This window comes from Lepisma saccharinum, chromosome 24 (genome assembly GCF_977018435.1).
Source record: "Lepisma saccharinum chromosome 24, izLepSacc3.1, whole genome shotgun sequence".
NCBI lineage: Eukaryota > Metazoa > Arthropoda > Insecta > Zygentoma > Lepismatidae > Lepisma > Lepisma saccharinum.
Window position 1 is genome coordinate 61,830,486 of NC_139252.1, and position 19,871 is coordinate 61,850,356.

Consider the following 19,871-nt stretch of genomic DNA (forward strand, 5'->3'; position numbering starts at 1 on the left):
AGATAAATTGTTTTTGTGCTGTATTTACCAATTTCAGAAGCATTCAATGAGTTCAATGCATATTTCATGACATGGCAATTACATGCGCAAACTGAACGATGACTATTTTTACTCTGTAATTCAGTCATTACCAAAATGTTACCATATTTTACCCGAGCTCTTTATTTAGCTTCATAACATCTGAACAAGAAACAATAACAGGCTTGGCAACAAAAGTTTCACAACTCATACAAATGCAGCCATTATGATATCAGTGACTGAGGAAACAAATGACAGAAGCTTGATCACATATTTGAGGTCTGGCATACAATGTTAGCCAGTATATGACAAAGTTAATCATAATAATAATAATGAATATGTGGATCCACGTCTTACTCAAAATCTAAACTAAGGATCTTGGGTTTAAAGCACAAAATGCTATCCCTAACCTAAATATTATACAACTGGGCAGAAGACTTTTGAGAATTATCCCTCTCACTGGGTTTCGTAATTGATCATGGTGGCTTATTATGCAATTACAAAAGTCATATCATGGTTGCATATGTTGGAAGTTGAACAATGTAATACAAAGTTTCCTGTATATTGTATTACTTAGCTACTACACTCCAGATTCATATGCAAGACGTGTCCAGAAAGAAAGGTTACAATGGCTAGTATTCATTCCAAAAAAATGTATTTGACTGATTGATTGATTCGATTTATTTTACTTCGCTTTTTGTGCCACTTTTGGCTGATTTGCAAAGATGGGGATGAATGATGACATGATGAAATTGATGGACACTCACAAACATCCATGCCCAGGCCGGGATTCGAACCCAGGACCCCTGGTGTCGTAGCACGGGGGCCACTAAATGTATTTGACAACACGTCTACTGCAGATTATTAGTGTTACATGAGTCATTTTTCCACATAATTTCCGGCATTGTCCAAACAATTGTTAAGTCTAGATACTAGATTCTGTATTCCACAGTCATAGAATTCTGCTGCCTGCTGATGGAACCACAGTTCAACTTTTGTTTTTGATCTCTTCATCATCCTAGAAGTGTTGATCTGCAAGATTGTTTCTTAAAGTGGAAACAAGTGGAAGTCGCTGGGTGCAAGGTCCAGGCTGTATGGCGGGTGGTCCAAAGTTGTAGGGTTTAAATAATGCAAGTGTAGCCCCAACCACCAAAACCTCCCACTTGAATCCTTAGAGAAGTTCATCCGTCACCACGGACGGCCTGCCGCTCGTGTGTTTGTCATGAACATTGGTCCGGCCTGCAGTGAATTCACAGCACCACTTCGTTACAGGTTGGCGACTCATAATGTTTCCATACATGGGAACAATTGCTTTGTGGATATCTGCTGGGCACTCGCCTTTTGCATGGAGAAAATGTATGACCGAGCGCACTTCACATTTGGCGGAATTCTGAACCGGCGCAGCCACTGTCCGTACATGTTACTCAAACTAGACTCCGGGTAACAATGACGAACGGCCGCGAGATGAAAACGGAAGGATGAAGGTCAAAGCCAGTGTTGCCAACCTACATGCTAAACCATCACCTTTCGGCATATACGTGCTGTAACCCTTCTTTCCAAATATATCTCCTATGATAAGAATTGCCACGTCTTCCACCCACAAGCAGCTTCAGATGCTGGTGCACTGACGTATGACTCAATCTCTCTACCAAAGGCTCCAGTTTCAAATCATGAGAGGTCAAGCCCAGATTTGGAGGGGGGGGCTGGGCTTTCACTCAGCAAAAAATGGTTTGAAAAGGGACATAAAATAAAAAGATGAGATGTCTCAAACGTGGTAAAAAAATAACTAAGGATCTGACACAACTTGGCCTTCAAATCTTAACTGAAATTGTACATAGGGATGTTGTTAGCACCAGGCTTCCACATATGCAAATCTGGGCCAGTTTGTGATTCTGTTCATCCATTTCCCCCTTCATCATTAATTCTCAATGTTGTAACTAGCATAAAGAAAAAAAAGAAACAAAAACAAACTCCCACATATACAACAATACAAAGTGACCACTTTTCTATGGTGATCATATGTCCCGTTTTAGAGGCATGTCCCGGTCATCCCATCGATATTTTTAAATTACCACTATTTGTGCCATTTTATAAAAGTCTAGAAGTTAACTTTAAAATCAAGTCTAAATTTGAGAGACATTTCTGGTTAAAAAAGAAATTTTGATGGAATTTTTAAACTTGCATCATGGCAACACCGTGGCAAATCAGCCGGACTGAGTTTTGAGCACTTCATATCAATCAAAATGTTCCATTGTCATAGAAAACGTTCGAGCAGACAGCAGTTTAATGTTTACGTTATCTTGTGTTGCGGGTTGTATTGTTTTGTGTGTGTTCCGTAATTTGCAGAGCAGTGCATAAGCTTGTAGAGTTTCAATACAACAAGAATTTAAATTCCTGCATCTTGACACAAACTCAAAAGACAAATACTGACATTTATCAACTTAATTTCTCTACCGGAGTAGAGAGAGACGGGAAAGCGGAGGGGGAAACATCTCATTTATCTCCCTTTCTCTCTCTTAGAGAGAGAGAGAGAGAGAGAGAGAAAGAGAGAGATATCTTTCTCTCTCTCTTTTCTCTCTCTTCTTTGCAAGTGTTGATGGACTAACTTCAAAGATTGCTCAGAATGGACCAGATCGAGATTATAATACAGAGTGTCCGAAAAGTCACGCAACCCGGTGTTTACGACCGTATAACGGAATAGCGAAACGGAATGAGAAGAAACGCTTTCTGCCAAGAGAATGCCCTGTATATTGGGAAAATTTAGAGAGACAAACATATGTAAGAACATGCATGTTTTAATAACAAATAAGCAAAGTGTTGCCAAAGGCGGAAAAAAAATATTTACAAATCGTGTATATTGATGCACAGAACTCACTGAGGTAAATTATTGCAACATTTCACAATACCAACGAACAATTTGGATGGCCATCTAATGAATTTGACAGAAAAAGAACTTTGACGAAGTTTCAAAAACATTGCAGAAGGGAATAAATGGGCTGTTCCAAAAATCGATGTTTTCACAATATTACGAGGGAAACTGGCAACACTGTTGTTGTCACGTGTCACTAACAGACGTTTTTCACCTCAGGCTATCACACTAAGGCACTTTTAACGACAAAGGAGAAAGTTGCTTATTCTCGAACATATGCAATAAATTACATACACCTTGCAACCCTGAAATGTGGGTATCGCTACAAATTAAAGCAAACGTTTGAAGTGTCCACCATTTTCTTGGATACATAAGTTGGTTCGCTTGATCATGTTCTCAGATACCTTCCTGAGGGTTGCAGCACCGATATTATTAATTTCCTGTGTAATGTTTCGTTTCAGCTCCTCCAATGTTCTGGGTCCCGTTTGGTATACTTTCCCCTTTAAGTAACCCAACAGAAAAAAATCTCCAGATGTTAAATCGGGCGAGCGACTGGGCCATAAATCCTTGGATATTAGATGATCACCAAAAAATTATCTCAGCATACGTGATTAGATGTATGGCAAGTTGCTCCATCTTGTTGTAGCCAAACATCACGTTCGTCTTCTTCCAGGAGAGCAACGAATTGCATTATGAGATCCCCGTACACAGCAGTATCCACTGTTGTCTCAAAGAATAACGGTCCCACAATACGGCGTCGCGATATTCCACACCACACACCGATTTTCGGAGAGTGCAAGGGTAGTTCATGTAACTGATGTGGGTTTTCTGTCGACCAATGCCTGGAATTTTGGCTGTTGACATACCTATCCAATTGAAACCACATTTCAGGGTTGCAAGGTGTATGTAATTTATTGCATATGTTCGAGAATAACCAACTTTCTCCTTTGTCGTTAAAAGTGCCTTAGTGTGATAGCCTGAGGTGAAACACGTCTGTTAGTGACACGTGACAACAAAACAGTGTTGGCAGTTTCCCTCGTAATATTGTGAAAACATCGATTTTTGGAACAGCCCATTTATTCCCTTCTGCAATGTTTTTGAAACTTCGTCAAAGTTCTTTTTCTGTCAAATTCATTAGATTGCCATCCAAATTGTTCGTTGGTATTGTGAAATGTTGCAATAATTTACCTCAGTGAGTTCTGTGCATCAATATACACGATTTGTAAATATTTTTTTTCCGCCTTTGGCAACACTTTGCTTATTTGTTATTAAAACATGCATGTTCTTACATATGTTTGTCTCTCTAAACTTTCCCAATATACAGGGCATTCTCTTGGCAGAAAGCGTTTCTACTCATTCCGTTTCACTATTCCGTTATACGGTCGTAAACACCGGGTTGCGTGACTTTTCGGACACTCTGTAGTTAATACCTTTTGACTATTGGAGATCATATTTCATTTATATTTTATGAAGTAATATTTATATAACCCATACCTAATAAATAATATGTTAATAATAACGATAATTTTAAATTTAGGCCTACCCGATTTTTCAGGACCTTTGGGGTCAAAATATTAAGGTCAGCCTACACTTTTCACAATATGATACAATTACTAATCATCATTCCACATTTGACATTCTAAAAGTACTCACCAATGAAATTGAGAAAATTATCCCCCAGAGCCCAGGATCCTTCGTCTTCTATGATGTATTGCCTCAGTTCATCGAGTGACTGCTGCTCCTCAGGGCTCAAGATTCCCATCGTCAGCCTCACGAGTCCTTCGAACTCTGATTTCACCTAAGATACAGAACTAATTTTTATCAGTACCGGTATTTTGGTAAAACATGGATGGAAAAACTTGATATTGGCAAATATTCCATTCTATATTACACTAATTCTGTGGTATGTTATACAGGGTCCGGCGGAATGAATAGCCTGATTTGAGTCACGTAGTACGGCGTCGCTGTTGCGCCTTCGCAACGACGTGTGTGCGCGCTGCATTGAGGAAGAACTGCCATTTGTAAGTATGGCCTTGTGGAGTTCAGAACATCGAGCATTCGCCGTTGAGGCGTATTTAAAAAATAACGAGTCTCCAATCACCGTGCAGCGGCTCTTTCGTCGCCATTTCCATGTGGGCCGACATCAGAACGTCCCGGATCATAGGACGATTGTACGGTGGGCGCAACAATTCAGGACTACTGCATCGTGTGCAAAAAAGAAAAGCCCGGGGCGACCAAAAAGACAACGGACCCAGGTGCGAGTGGAGGAGGCCCGTCAAGCACTGATCCGAAGTCATTGGCGTTCTGCTGCCAGACATGCCTTGGCGCTAGGAATGTCAGATCGTTCCCTGCGGCGCATCATCCATGAAGACCTCCACTTCCACCCCTACAAAATGCAGGTCACACAGAAACTAACCAAACAAGATAAACGTGCCCAACGAACCTTTGCGTTCCGTTGCTTGGAACTTTTAGCAGCCGAGCCGCAGATGCGAAACAACATACTGATGTCGGATGAGGCTCATTTTGATCTGCACGGTGGTGTCAATAAACAGAATTACAGATACTGGGCGCTATTTAATCCTCGTTGGCTGCATGAGCAACCCCTGCACAGTGAACGTGTGACGGTGCGGTGCGGTGTGGCATCGTTTGGCATCATCGGTCCATATTTTTTTGAGGATCATCATGGACGTGTGGTAACGGTTAATAGCGATCGCTATGTCCAAATGTTACATGACGTCCTCCTTCCAAGGGTGACCAGAGACATATGGTTCCAACAGGACGGGGCAACAGCCCACATGGCCCGCCGGTCCATGACTGTCTTGCGGCTCCATTTTCCTCGTCGATTGATTTCCCGATTTGGGGACATTCATTGGCCATCACGGTCGCCCGATTTCATTGCCCCTGACTTCTTCTTGTGGGGCTACCTGAAAAGTCAAGTGTACGCTACACGTTCTCATACCGTGGCTGAACTGAAGGCAAGGATACGTACAGCTGTGGAGGTGATCCCATTGGACATGCTGGAGCGGGTGATGCGAGCTTTTGTTCGCCGCCTGGAAGAATGCGCTGAACGTGATGGCGACCATCTGTCGGGCGTTATTTTCAAAACCAATTAAAATGGCATATATGGTATGTAATGGCATCTATTATTCTTTGTTTTCAATGTGTGTTTCAATAAATTATTCGATTTGTTTAGACGTTCTATCCTTTTTATATCCTACTATTCATTCTGCCGGACCCTGTACATATATACTTGAATTTAAGATGCCATTGAATTTAAGGTGCACATAAGTTTTCAACATCCAAAACCCAAAAGAAAAAAAAATGGCCACCTTGGATTTGAAGAAATACGGTAATTGTATGGATGGATCCAATTGTACGGTACTGACATAGTATCAGTAGATATTGGCATATTGGTTTATCAGTAAAATTATCAATAATTTTACCCATCCATATATCTATAACTAACTAACTAACTTTCTAGCATTCTTAAACCAGACGGTTTATGGCTGTAGCAACGCAAGCCTTCCATCTGTTCCTTTCCTGAGCAAGATCAATCCAATCATTTCCATCCTTACCGATTTAGGTCCATCTCAACGTTATCCCTCCATCTTCGTCTTGGCCTTCCTACAGGTCCCTTACCATCAGGTTTCCCAACAAGAAGCAGATATATGGAACTAGACTTAATTAACTGGGAAATTCTGTCACTTTGTTATATATTGTATATAACAAAACTATCATTCATTCATTCATTTTCATTTTGTAATTATCAAAATATACAATTTCTTGTTCTAAGGCAAAACCTGCCAAGCTCCATGGTTGAGTGGTTAGCACAGCATGCTACGATGCCAAGGGTCCTGGGTTCGAATCCCAGCCTTGGGCATTCGTGTTCTTTGCGAGTGTGCCTTCATCAATTTCATCCAAAACTTGCAGAAAAGTGAAGTAAGGGAAAACCTATTGCAGTAATCTGCATCGGTAAAATACTGATAATTGTTATGTAGGTTCTCCATCGAATACGTGGTGCACACCAAAAGTACGTGCCGTTTTGTTCTGAAGTCAACATTTCTTCTCTTTTCAGGGAAATAACTATGGCATCGGAGACTTCCATCCTTCGTTTTCAAGCAGTGTCAGTTTTGTGTGCTAGGTGGCAGTAGTTGAGTGACAGTGCCTGAAGGAGTAAGACGTGTTTCTGATACTGCCTGGGGAAATGGAATTTCCACTTGAAGAGCAACGGGTAATTGTGAAATTCCTTACCGCAGCTGGACGTTGTGCAGCCGATATTCATCGCCAACTGGAGGCCGTGTGTGGTGATAGTGCTCTTGCAGAAAACACTGTTAGGAAGTGGGTGCGTGAGTTCAAAGATGGACGAACGAGTGTGAAAGACGAGCAGAGGTCTGGACGTCCGAAAACAGCATCAACTGATGCTAACATTGACCGTGTTGAACATTTTATCATGGAAGATAGGCGTGTCACCATACAGGAGATTTGTGATACCCTGGGGCTACAGAATTTTTGCCGAAATTGACTATGAAACGACCACAAATGGCTAATGGCAATTTCATTCTCCACATGGACAATGCACCGCCACATCGTGCTAATGTTGTGACCTCATTCTTGGCTGACCACGGTATTGAACTTCTGACACATCCACCATACTCACCAGATTTAGCCCCGAGTGACTTCTCGTTGTTCCCAAACCTCAAGAATTCTCTTCGTGGATGCCATTTTGCCAATAGATCATCCCTGGGAAGTGCTGTTTTCCAGTATCTAAAACATACCTCCAAATATGACTATGCCACATGCTACACAAAATGGACTGAGCGATGGCAACTATGTATCAATAAAGAGGGAGAGTTTGTTGAAAAATAAACAGTTATTTCATTGTATTTCATTTTTCTTGAAAATTAGAACGAAACGGCACGTACTTTTGGTGTACACCTCGTAGAGTAAAGAATGTCATATCAGTAGAGCATCGACCCAGCCTCATGAGGACAATTGAGGAGCTACTTGAAAAGAAGTAGTGGGCTCTGAAACCACAAAACAGTGCGATGTTCTGAGCATGAGTTGCACAATGAAAAAAGCCACTGTGGCAGGCCCTGACACTAAGGAGTTTTGGTTTCTATCCATATTATTTTATGACGATGGATGAACACTTACATTCACATCATCCTTGAATATTATCGGAGGTTCCCTCTGCTTCTTCTTGGTCTCTGCTTCCTTCTTCTCCTCCGCTTCTATTTCGGCCAGTGCATCCGTCTGAGGCTCCGACTCAATCGACTGCTCGCTCGCGGGAACAGGGGATTCGTCTACGCTTTCAGAAGCCAATTCGATCACGGCAGGTTCGGTGTCGGCCATTTTCTTGTGCTTGTGTTTCTTCGACTTGTGCTTCTTTGACTTTGTCTCTTCGATCGACGAGTGCCGTCGATGACAGTGATACTCTTCTGCCTCGACTAACGTTTGAATTTCAGGCTCTGTGTTACGACGCAAGTACGGGCTTCCGTCTGAACTACAACTGTCTGGCGTGTACTCGGATGAGTAGTCGCTTTCTGGAAAGGGGATATCTTTTTCCTTCTTCTTTTTCTTCTTCTTCTTCTCCTTTTTTAACAACTTTTCGTTAATCTCATTCCTCCTCTCTTCTAGTGCTTCAGAAGTCCTCCTGAAAAAGATTAAAAACATATAAAGATAATTACATGATGAAAGTATAAAGTACTTCAAACTTTGAAATGCTAACTCCCATTTTTTCAGTGTTCTAATTAATGATAAAGTAGCCTAATTTTTTCATTTTCTGCATGCCCATATCATCTTGTCAGCTTTTTCTGTTTCTTGCATTTTCCCACGTTAATTGTTTTTTGCCTGTTTTTGTTTAATCTAATTATCCTGGAAATTATGCAAAATTCCAAGTTTCCATTTATATATTTTGCACCAATAGTGTGTTTTGTGTGATATTCTGATCTAAAAGGCAAGATAAAGTTCCCCGTGCACTTTGCACCATCCCATGAGGCATATATAGGCGGATGTGGGAACAGGGTCCCACACATTCTATCAATCTCAGCCATTTTGGAGGTGATCGTGATTGATTTAGTTTATTTTACTTCGCGTTTTGTGCCTCTTGGCTAATTTGCGAAGATGGGGATGAGTGATGAAATGATGAATGGACATTCACAAACAACCAAGCCTGAGCGGGATTCGAACCCAGGACCCTTGGCATCGCAGCGTGATGTGCTAACCACTCGGCCACAGGGTCCGGCTGGAGGTGGTGATCAGCACCATGCTCTGACTGCCTTTACCGCACATGTACCCATTTCATTGAAACTGGGTGCTTTGTGCGGGGTCATGACCTGAAAAATTCTGACCTTAGATTACTCACCCTAGGAAACGAACCTGGGTCTCCAACATGGCAATGTGACACCCTACCAACGAGACCATCGATATTCTGATGTAATTCTTGAACGTTTAGCATCAAAGCTCGATAAATCTATGCTTATAATTGGAATGCAATACTTGCACACTTAATGTTAATCAATACTTTGGACAAATTTTAATTATTCAAGTATACGAGTATTGCCATCCATATGGGTATCAGATCATAGTGGTATCAGCTCAGCCATTTTTATTTATAAAAAAAAATGCTTCAATTTGAAGTTATCGCACTTCTGCAATGATCACACCAGTTTTACTTGTAATTAGCAAGCCTTCATAGTAACTAATGCAAACCGAAGTAACTGAAACTAAATTACATGTGTGAAATGTGAAGTATATAATTTTAAGCTGACTATATTCCCATGATTGGTGAGCTGGTTTAATTGCCAGAAATTAGCACAAGATGAAAACATTCTGTGCCATGGAAGATTTGAATGGACTATATTAGTGATGTCACACTGCAAGATTGAATCCAAATGAACTTCTCACGTGGTTTTAGCCTATGAAATAGTATTGGGTTTTCCACTGCAAGGAGTAGCTTTAAGAATTGTGACAGCAATGTGTGTCGTACATCAATGTAAAGATCAGATTACGGAGAATACATCGATATATTACCCATACTTTACAGAGAAGAATGAAAAGAATAAATGGAGTAGGAAATTGAGTAAAGCAAATGCTCCTAGTGGTGTTTGATCCGGAACCGCAGCCAATAGGTGGCACCGCTGCAGTCATGTGAGGATGTTGAATTCCCAGAATTCATATCGGCAACGTCACTGAAGGTGAGCTCGGTTGAGCTTCTGCTGTGTTCGGAAACGGAATAGCTTAATTATTCCAGTTATTCTTTACCTTAAGTTCTGCAAGGTGTGTGTACAATATCAACGTCTTCTCCGATTTCTACATGGATGTACTGTATGATTCAAGTCACAACTTTGTTTCGTAACTGCTGTCACAATCCTTAAAACTACCCTTTGTGATGGAAAATCCAATGCTATAATATACGAGAAAACCAAGTGTCAACTTTGTTGGACTCAATCCTGTTGTCCGTTGTTGACGTCACCACTAATATCGTACATTACTTTAACATTCTTTCCCAACTTTTGTCATTTACTAGTAGTCCACAACACAAATGACAGGATAGCTCATTTCCGTTCACTTACTTTGAACTTTATTTGTAACATCGATCAAATTGCTTATTGACCTACCTCACAAATCCACCTCCTGTAGCGAAAGATTAATTGAAAAATATATATTTGTAAAAAAACATTGTTTAAGTTGTTGCACCACCACAGCATCATACAACATTAGTTTATGTAACCTATGGCCTCATTATTTATATTTTATAAACAGCTTTGACAAAATACGTTTACATATTTGTTGAGGATTCAAAAATACAAACACAGCATGTGTGTTAAAAAATGAAAATCAATTGGAACACACAAGAAAAGGGTTTACTTCATGAGCCTCAGGCTACTTTAAACCAACAACAGCTTGTATACTTCTAACTAGGGTTGAGCCGATACCCTGTATTGGTTGGATTTTATTTACCGATACCAGCTGATACATTTCCGGAATTTTGGTATTTTGTGTGGTTTGCAAAAATGCCGGGCAACACTTTTGTGGAGTCTATTAATCCTGGGAATTATGCAAAATCGGAATTATTGATTTATTCTGTATCAATATTGTGCTGTACGGTCTAAGGTGTCATGCTTTGACCTCCGACTATGGGACGCGCGCAGGCTTCGAGTCTCCGGACAACTTTTCTCCTGAGATCTCGGCCTGTGTATGGGACCAATGGCCACCCATCATTGTGAGGAAATTGGGGAGCTACGAATGAGTAACATATCTCGGTCACGGAAACCTACAACAAAGACTGGGGGTTCGACATGTTGACCACACGTCACCCCCTAACTGGTTGAATGATCTCCCATCTCAGCAGGTGGAAGTGAGGCCGGCAGTTGTAAGTAGGCCCTGGCACTCGTGAACTCTTGTGCCATAGGTTATTTTGTATTAATAGTGTGTGAAAAGACTGTATTTTGTGATTACATAATAGGTATTTCAATCTTCTGATGCAATTTTTGAATGTTTTGAAGCAAAATTATGGTAAATTTATGCTTGTAAGGGAAATGGAATGCTCTTCACTATTATTATACAATATTTCAAAAAATTTTCAACTGCTACAATTTTCAAGCGTTGGTATAGTTAAGAGAACCAGTATAACCACTCTGCCATGGAGGTGGGGTTAGGACCAATATCAGTACAGGAACTGGTTCAAAGTGGTATCGACTCAGCCATACTTATTACCCAGTTTCCGGAAAGAATTTTAATTAATTTCGCAAGTCAGAGTCGGAGGACATCACTACATGAAAATAGAGCCTTGTAGATTAAAGCAAATTTAACTTATTATTATATATTTTGCCTACCAGAACACAAGTTAAAGAAATTTCAATTTTAAACAAACAACATAATTTATATTTTAAAAATTGCAAAAAAAAAAAAAGGCTAATCAAAAATGTTACATTTCAAAGATGCAATTATGCATATCAATATCTACATAGCTATTTTCAGCTGGCAATATAAAAGATCTTAATATATTAATATAAATCATGTTGGGTCATTACATATGAATGACTTGCCACTAAAGGTGGCAAGTGAATAAACATTTCACACACTTTAGAAATTGTTTCCCTCCTTATAGGTGAAATTTAATTCTAGTTTCCTTAAACTTTCTCAAGTCATAAGAGGTAGCACCTACATGTAGCATACTTGTAAATATCATACAAATGCACTTATGGCCAAATCAGCATGTATTTATCAGGCTTTTTTTCTCATTCGTTGGGGGTGGAGGTGAGTGGATGAACTGTCAACCAGGGGGCATCCTGACCCCGTTCACCCCCTTGTGTTGCTACACCCTGTTCTATGAACCAGGCTTAATCCTCCAGTCTCTCACTGTGCTAACTAGTCACGTGTATGTATTTATCCTAGAAATTTTGGCTTGAAAAGGACAAGAAAATAGTACAAAACATTGCCTTTACAGAATAAGAAACACATTTTTAGTGTCTAAATTATTGCCCCATAATAATTTGTCATTTAAGAACACTAAATCAATTTAGATATACAGTGCAATCAGAATATCCTCAATTACAAATTTACATTACTTGCATAAATTAGTAGAGATGATTTACTCACAATAAAGATTAAATATATAATTTACTAAAAAATATCTTCAACAATGATTGCACAACAGTAAACTCCAAGCTGCAATGTGTTTTTAAAATAAAAAAATAGTTTTTCTCCCAAAATGCGCACACAGCTATTCCTACAAGCAATAAAGTTCCAGTGTGTTCATCTAGACATGCACACTACAAAATAAAAGGAAATTCTTGCAGCAAGGAAAAATAATTAAAACTAACGTTTTCCAATTTGCCATTAGGTGCATAATTAATGCACAAATGAAGAAAAGCATATGAGTTTACGATTGCGGCCAATAACTATCCCAAAACAGCTTGCGTTGCCTATGTAAAACAAAAAGATAAATGCACACACAAAGCTGATTAAAGATTAACAAGAATTAAATTGATACACAGCATTTTATGCAAACCAACTGAATACAATTATTATATTGTTAGGCTATTCAAATTATTTTAAATGTACCTCTCTTGTGGGCCTATATAAGGATGACTTTTCCAAAAAAACAAAAAAAAACATGTATCGTTTTGAAGAATCATGCTGATGTTCTACTTTATGAAAAAGTTATACAGTAAGTAAATAGAATTTCTCCCAGAACATTAACCAAAATCTTCTGGGAGAGATGGGGTGGGGGTTCCATGGTAACTATACTGGTTCCATTTTCAGCTGGAGGCTGGGAAACGGCGATTCGGCAATCAGTTGAATTCTCTTCAACTCACATCGGGCATTTTCGAGTCACTAGGCACCGAATGCTGTTAGTGGGATGAAACAAATGAGCATTGGAAACAACACATGTTGTCAAAAGTACTGTAAAGCGAGTGTGTTCTCTGACAACGATATCGTCAGCACCAGAAATCAACAACACACATGTGGTCCTGCACAATGAGGTAAAAAAAAAATTGCTTTGCAACATTGCTTCTTGAGAGCGATGTTACCTCTACAGCTTTCACTTTGCAACTTAGGTTGTTTCCACCCATTGAGCCATGCACCCCAAAGATGACTGGGGGATAGGAAGAGCCAAAAATTGCCATGAGAGTCACCAGCAAGAAATGCAACCAGTATAAACGCTATACAAAATTCAGAATGCATCTTCATATGCAATCATATATAGCTCTAAAAACAAAATAAAAATTCTATGTTCTTCACAAATGATTATTATTGATTTTTCTCTCAACCCTTCAAAATCTTGTGGCACTGATCAAGCATCCTAGCAGCAGATATATTTTTTTCTAGATCATAGGCGTGCGCACAGTCATCCAATCATGGACGTCTTCAGGTTTTTTCCACAGAGGGACAAGCAAGGTATTTTTCCATGGGGCATATTACCCCAATAATAGTGTTGCCCACTCAAAAAACACCATTTGAATTTGAAATTATCGCATTAATATAAATTACTATGACTTAAATCAAATTTTAAAAAAAAGGTAAAGTGCTCCCCTGTGCATAGCACCATGCCATGAAGGCGTAAAGGGGGTGTGGGGGTAACGCCCCACACTTTCTTGATCCGGTCGTGAGTGGGGGTGGTGTGATCAGCATCATGCCCCTGACTGCCTTTACCCCCCAGTTTCCCCCAGGTACCCATGTTATTCGACGCTGGGTGGGCGCCGGGGCCGCTTCCATCGTTAGAAAAGTTCCCGGATTTGAACCGGCCGGGGATCGAACCCGGGACCTTTAGCATGGTAGTCAGACGCATTACCGACTGAGCCACCGCGGCCACGTGTATTATCAAATTATACGTGTGGAATATATACTTTTAGGTTTACATTAAATTTCTAAGGGGGAGGTGTGGCCATCCTTGCCACCCCTTCCAGACGTCCATGTCCCTCCTACATTATTATACTTTCACCTAGAAATTTAGTGGAGAGGAGTCTTATCGCCGTTATTAAACGATATTTTACTCTTCAAGAAAATTAAGTATTTTCAAGCCGATTAAAGTTCAAAGCAACTACGGGCGAATGGGGTGCAGTGGCGAAACTACAGGGGTGCAATGGGCATTGCCTGTCCCAAGCCTTGAACGGAAATCAATTCTAGGGGGGGGGGGGAGCAAGCGGGGCAAACACTGAGGTAGAAGAAAGCAAGACTAGGAGAATCTAAGAGTAGCAGGACAAAAGGATACTCAAGATGGAATTAGTTTTCGCGTCTTTCTTGCATTATTTCTTCCAGACAGCCAAGAGCACCTGCCGGGGGACACAGAGAGGCAATTGCCCCCATCGATATCAAATGTCATTCAAATAAAAATATATTTCGTAAAATTTCCTTGCTCGCAATACCTCCATTTCTTACAGTCTTGTCAAATTCAGAGCCGTAGCTAGGGGGCGGCGGGAGTTGGCCCTGGGTGCCGAACGATCTTAATGAAAAAAATTGTAAAAGAGGATGCCATGCTGCCCCATGAAATTTTTTGTGCCATATTAAATCAATATTGTTTTCATTTTTTTAAAAAATTGGATCTAAAATGAATTATATATATATATATATGCAATGAAACTAAAACAGTGAGATAAAATGAGGTTTAAATCTTTCCCAACTGAACTTTCATCAAGGCTTTTGCCCCCCCCCCCCCCCACAATCAGAGGGTCTGCGCATGCCTATGTTCTACATGTATGTAATAATTGTGTTCCACTAGAAGCCTATTTTCTATTGATTTCCCCTAATGATTCACGGATAAATTTTACAGATTTTTTTCATAATTTTGAAAGTGATCATGCTTCTTATAAGATATATTTTTGGAAAAGTCCAGCAAAATAATTAATGTACACAATAAGTTTATATTCATTGCACAAACATGGTTAAGATCCTTCTTTATTTATAAAATAACAACGATCCTGTGTTACTTGCAAAGAAATACTTCAATTGCTTATTGATTTTTGTAATTTGCTGCCACTGCAATTGATTTAAATGTTTCTTTTTTTCTGCAAGGAACAAGGAATTATTATTACTTTATGGAAGAATTAACTCCAAAGATCATTAATGTACTTGTTTATGATTAATTGCATTCTGTTATTAAAAGAGATTGCTTGAAATTAAACAAAAAGATTTACAAGCAGATCAATTTTCATTGGAGGTCGATCAAAGTATTTAATTTTAAGAGAATGGGAAAATATTTACCAGCACATACCAATTCACTTTAACGTTAATCTCTATATTTTATTGGTTTATTATGCCATTGGCTATGAAGGAATAAGTGAATTGTACACAGTGTAAAGTTGTTTCTATTCCTTACGGGTGAAATATATAATTTTCCTAGAACTGTCGAAAGTAAAAAAATTCTCGAAGTAGTCACATTCTATGAAAATAGTATGAAATTATTCATCTGTAAGGAATAAAGATTACTTTCAGCTAGGAACTATTTTATTAATTTGTAATAATTGTGACTTATCATGTGGACTTATGAATAACATTAATTGATGTTAATAAATAACATTAATAAAGACATTTTGATCTGCCAGCAAAAACTGTGAACGTCTTTAAATTTAGTCTGTAACATGCTTTAAAATTATGACACCTTATTCTTGTTCTTATACAAATAACATTATTGAATGTTTTTTTATTTCTAAGTTACAGTTTCTTCTTCTTCAGACAAAAATCCATCAGAGCCATCTACTGGGAATGTATTAGGTATTAGTACTGGTAAATTTTATATTAGTATTCTACTGATATGGGTTTTGTATTGTATATTCCTAATAGACTGATTCTGTGTATAAATAAGCTGCATTGTTTGTCCTGATTTTTATTGCACATCAAACGTTTATTTCAATATTTAGTAAACCATGTTACATAGTAATATAATGATAAACATTTTGAGAGAATACAAGTAAATATAAACATCTTTGCACAGCCTAACAAAAATGCATTACTAGCTGATACCACATTGAACCATGTCAATATCCCTTACTGATATTGATATTGATGAATGATTCGCTGTCAGCTCAAACCTAATTATTACTATTTCAGAAAAGGTGAAATAGTATGACTAAAGTCATGAAGCCACCATGGCTCCAAATTTTTGAAATTTTTTTCCTAGTGTGTGTGTAATACAACCTATTCTAACAAATAAATGGACTGTTCCTTGTGACATGAGACGTAAAAGAGTAAAAACTTGTGCACAAAATTGTTAGAATTTCTGTAAACTGGGGACTACATTATGCAGGATTCATGCCATTAGTTTAATGTCTACTAACAATGTTTCTTATTTTTACTTAGCTTACCACTTTTCTGTATAAAATAAGTACCCAAGAGAAAATAAAAGAAATAATATGTATATGTTTACAAAAGCATTACTCAACTAACAAGAAGATAACCATATGAAAATTAGTGAGTTAAAAGTTCCAGAGTGTTAAGTTCAGTCACAGCACTTGGAAACTGAGCAAACAAAGATTATGAGGGTTTAATTTAACTAAAGAAAAATCGATTAATTGAGGTAGTAATGTCATGCCTGGCTTCTTCGATAGCAGAGTTGAGCTGCAAGAAGTCCGGAGAATCCTCTCGCCGCCTGGGTTCTTGTGGTGTGTAGTTCTGCAGACCAAACTGAATGTTTGAACCAAAGGCGACACCTCCTGAGCCTTCTTCGCGGGATGACAAACTGTCTATCAGTGGCCGGAGAGATTGGCCGATGGGGCTGGAAATTATTCAAGAAAGTTTAAGTTAAAACTCGGAGATAAATATAGTTCAAAGTCCAACACAGCAAGCTTCAATGCATATATACAAACACACAGAGATAAAGGTGGCATAGAGGTTAATGTTGTAGCCTTGTATCCAAGTAGTCCCTGGTTCGAATCCTGGTACGGCCGGCCACATTCCACTAACTTGAATTCCTCTACAGCATGTTTATTCTGTTCGCCAAGCTACAACATCCTTTGTTTCCCAAATCTGAGAGAAAACCACAGCCATAAATCTAGGGGTGTAGTGCACACCAACAAAGTGAAGCTAATTCAGAGTTGTCAAGCATCTTGCCCCTCCCACTCCTGCTCCTACAACAGGATAGGGAGAGGGTGGCGCAGGTGGACATTCTTCCCTTGTTCACTTGAGCATTTTTCGAGAGTGACAAAATATTAGGTTCAGTCCCTTCATTTCTCAACATTCTTGTCATCATTCCTCCCTCGCATACATGCCGCTGGGCAATGAAATGACCATTCCCAGATCAGGGCTGGCTGCTGATAGACTAGAAGAGGGAAAAAGATGTGGCAACGTTTTTGACTGTCAACCGTGGCATGCGTTTCGGCAGGAAAAGGGGTGAGGTAAGGATGCGAAAGCATGGCGAACAGAATACTCAAATAGCTAGTCTGTGCATAAAGTGGATGATGATAGTCAATAAATTTATAATATTAATATCTTTTTACAGAAGAACTTATATTACTAATAGAAAAATATAGTATAAAATTGTGGTTGCACCCACATTCCAACCACGATTGAAGCAATAAAACTCCCCTTCATTCGCAAAAGTTGGGAGCTGTTGACCTTTGGCGCAGATGTAGAAGGAATGTGGATGATGACGTCAAAGTCACAGATTTCTGTCTAAAGGGGAGACTGCAACGGGGGAAGCAAAGGTACATATAAAGAAGCTCCCCTATAAAAGAACTTTCTGAAGTCTAGATAATCTTCAAAATACTTGCAGCTACTCCAGCTCACAAACAAGATGAACAAGTGTAATAGCTGCTGTTCATATTCTGTGAATTTATCCTTCACCAAAGTTGTGAGCGAAATAATATCAGCTCCCTACATTTTCACTCTTCACTGCAAACAAATCAAACAAAATAGTTTTACCTAATGTCAGAGGGGCTGGTTTTAAGTCCACTTTATGCACAGATAGCCTAATTGGGACTGGATCTACAGTTTAAAGTGGGATCCGAACCACTGTAATATGTACCTCCACAAGGTATCAAGCTTGGGACCCCTTGATTACAAGGCAATGACGCCATCTAGTAGGCCCTCCTGATGACACATGTCATGTCCCTTAGTTACATGTATAAAATCACATTATATCAGGTGGTCAATTGGTTTCCCATATATTTGGCCACATCTAATTTCTGTGGCCCTTTTTTCCATGTTGAGGTCCTTGGGCTAATGTAACACAACCCTCCTTGCTACGGGCATGTTTTGGATCATTATCAATGCAAGCACTTCAATTTCCTATTGTACACGCCACTGATTCTGGTGTAAAATGGTCTGTTAATATAATCTAACCAATAATATCTCTAGTGACAATTACCTTGACAGAATCTCCTCTGGAAGGTCAAGAATATATTTTGGGATTGTTGCTCCGCACAGGAACTGGCTCACTTCATCTGTGAAGTTGTTGCAATTGTGTTTAAGCAGATCATATGATACAGGGCTGAAAGAAAAAGCAGAAGCTAACATGAGTTTTCCTTAAGAGTACGAAAAGAAAAAATCTTTCTAAACGTGATTGATTTAGTTTATTTTACTTCACGTTTTGTGCCTCTTGGCTAATTTGCAAAGATGGGGATGAGTGATGAAATTGATTAATGAACATTCATAAACAACAAAGCCCGCTTTCTAAACTTGAAATTGTTCCACAGTAACCTACCACCATTGACTGCATTGAAAACGAAAAAGGGAAGAATTCCCCACTGAAAATAATATCTATTATTGCTTCTTTTGTTACCTACTATTCAAGAAGGATTTGAAGTACCGTATTTACTCATGTATAATGCGCACTTTTTTCCAAAATTTTTGCCCCCAAAAACTGTGGTGCGTATTATGCATGGAATAATTTAGACAGCCAACATGAAACCGTACAGGGTCATTCCATGATTTTGGGACACTTGCACTGATTTTTCATGTTTACGGAACCCTATCATGTTATATATCGTTGTAAAGCTTGAATCCTGCAGTTTCTGAATATGGAAACAGTATTCTATTCAAGATAATGACACTAATGTGAAATGCGGTTGAAATAAGTTCATCACAAAATGAAGGAACGTTCTGATTTTTATGGTACTTCGGATGAAAGAAAACAAGGAAAAATATAATAAAAATTAAAATGTATTACTGGCCAAATAATATGACATATATGGAGTGTGTAAATTCCTTAATGGAAGAAATCTTGTGCTGCTAACTGCTATTTAGAAGGACCTGAATGTGCCTCGTATAAATGTTACATTAGTCACGGAAAGAAAAAGTATATATTTTGAAAAAGAAGAAATAAACAATTGAATAGATATGACGTCATTCACTCTTGATCGCGTAGCCACACATTTACAACCTACAACTAAGAAACTGGATTGTACTGCGCATTATATACGAGATATATTTTTTGTCACTTTTACCCATCCAAAACTAGAGTGTGCATTATACATGCACGCGCACTATACACATGTAAATACGGTACTATAGTACTGAATTGGAATCAAGATCGCTAGAGACC

At 39.0% G+C, this 19,871-nt stretch overlaps 1 protein-coding gene across 4 annotated transcripts in view; it reads right to left on the minus strand.

The window, feature by feature from the left end:
- LOC145978209 (uncharacterized) overlaps nucleotides 1–19,871 on the minus strand; it is a 101,096-nt gene that overhangs the window by 16,598 nt on the left and 64,627 nt on the right. For all 4 annotated transcript variants that reach the window (XM_083110658.1, XM_083110655.1, XM_083110656.1 and 1 more), the window contains exons 5-8: nucleotides 18,696–18,818; nucleotides 16,923–17,105; nucleotides 8,042–8,540; nucleotides 4,541–4,685 (exon numbers count right to left, since the gene is read on the minus strand). In XM_083110658.1, the coding sequence (XP_082966784.1) occupies nucleotides 4,541–4,685; nucleotides 8,042–8,540; nucleotides 16,923–17,105; nucleotides 18,696–18,818 (950 nt within the window). The remainder of the gene's footprint in view (nucleotides 1–4,540; nucleotides 4,686–8,041; nucleotides 8,541–16,922; nucleotides 17,106–18,695; nucleotides 18,819–19,871) is intronic.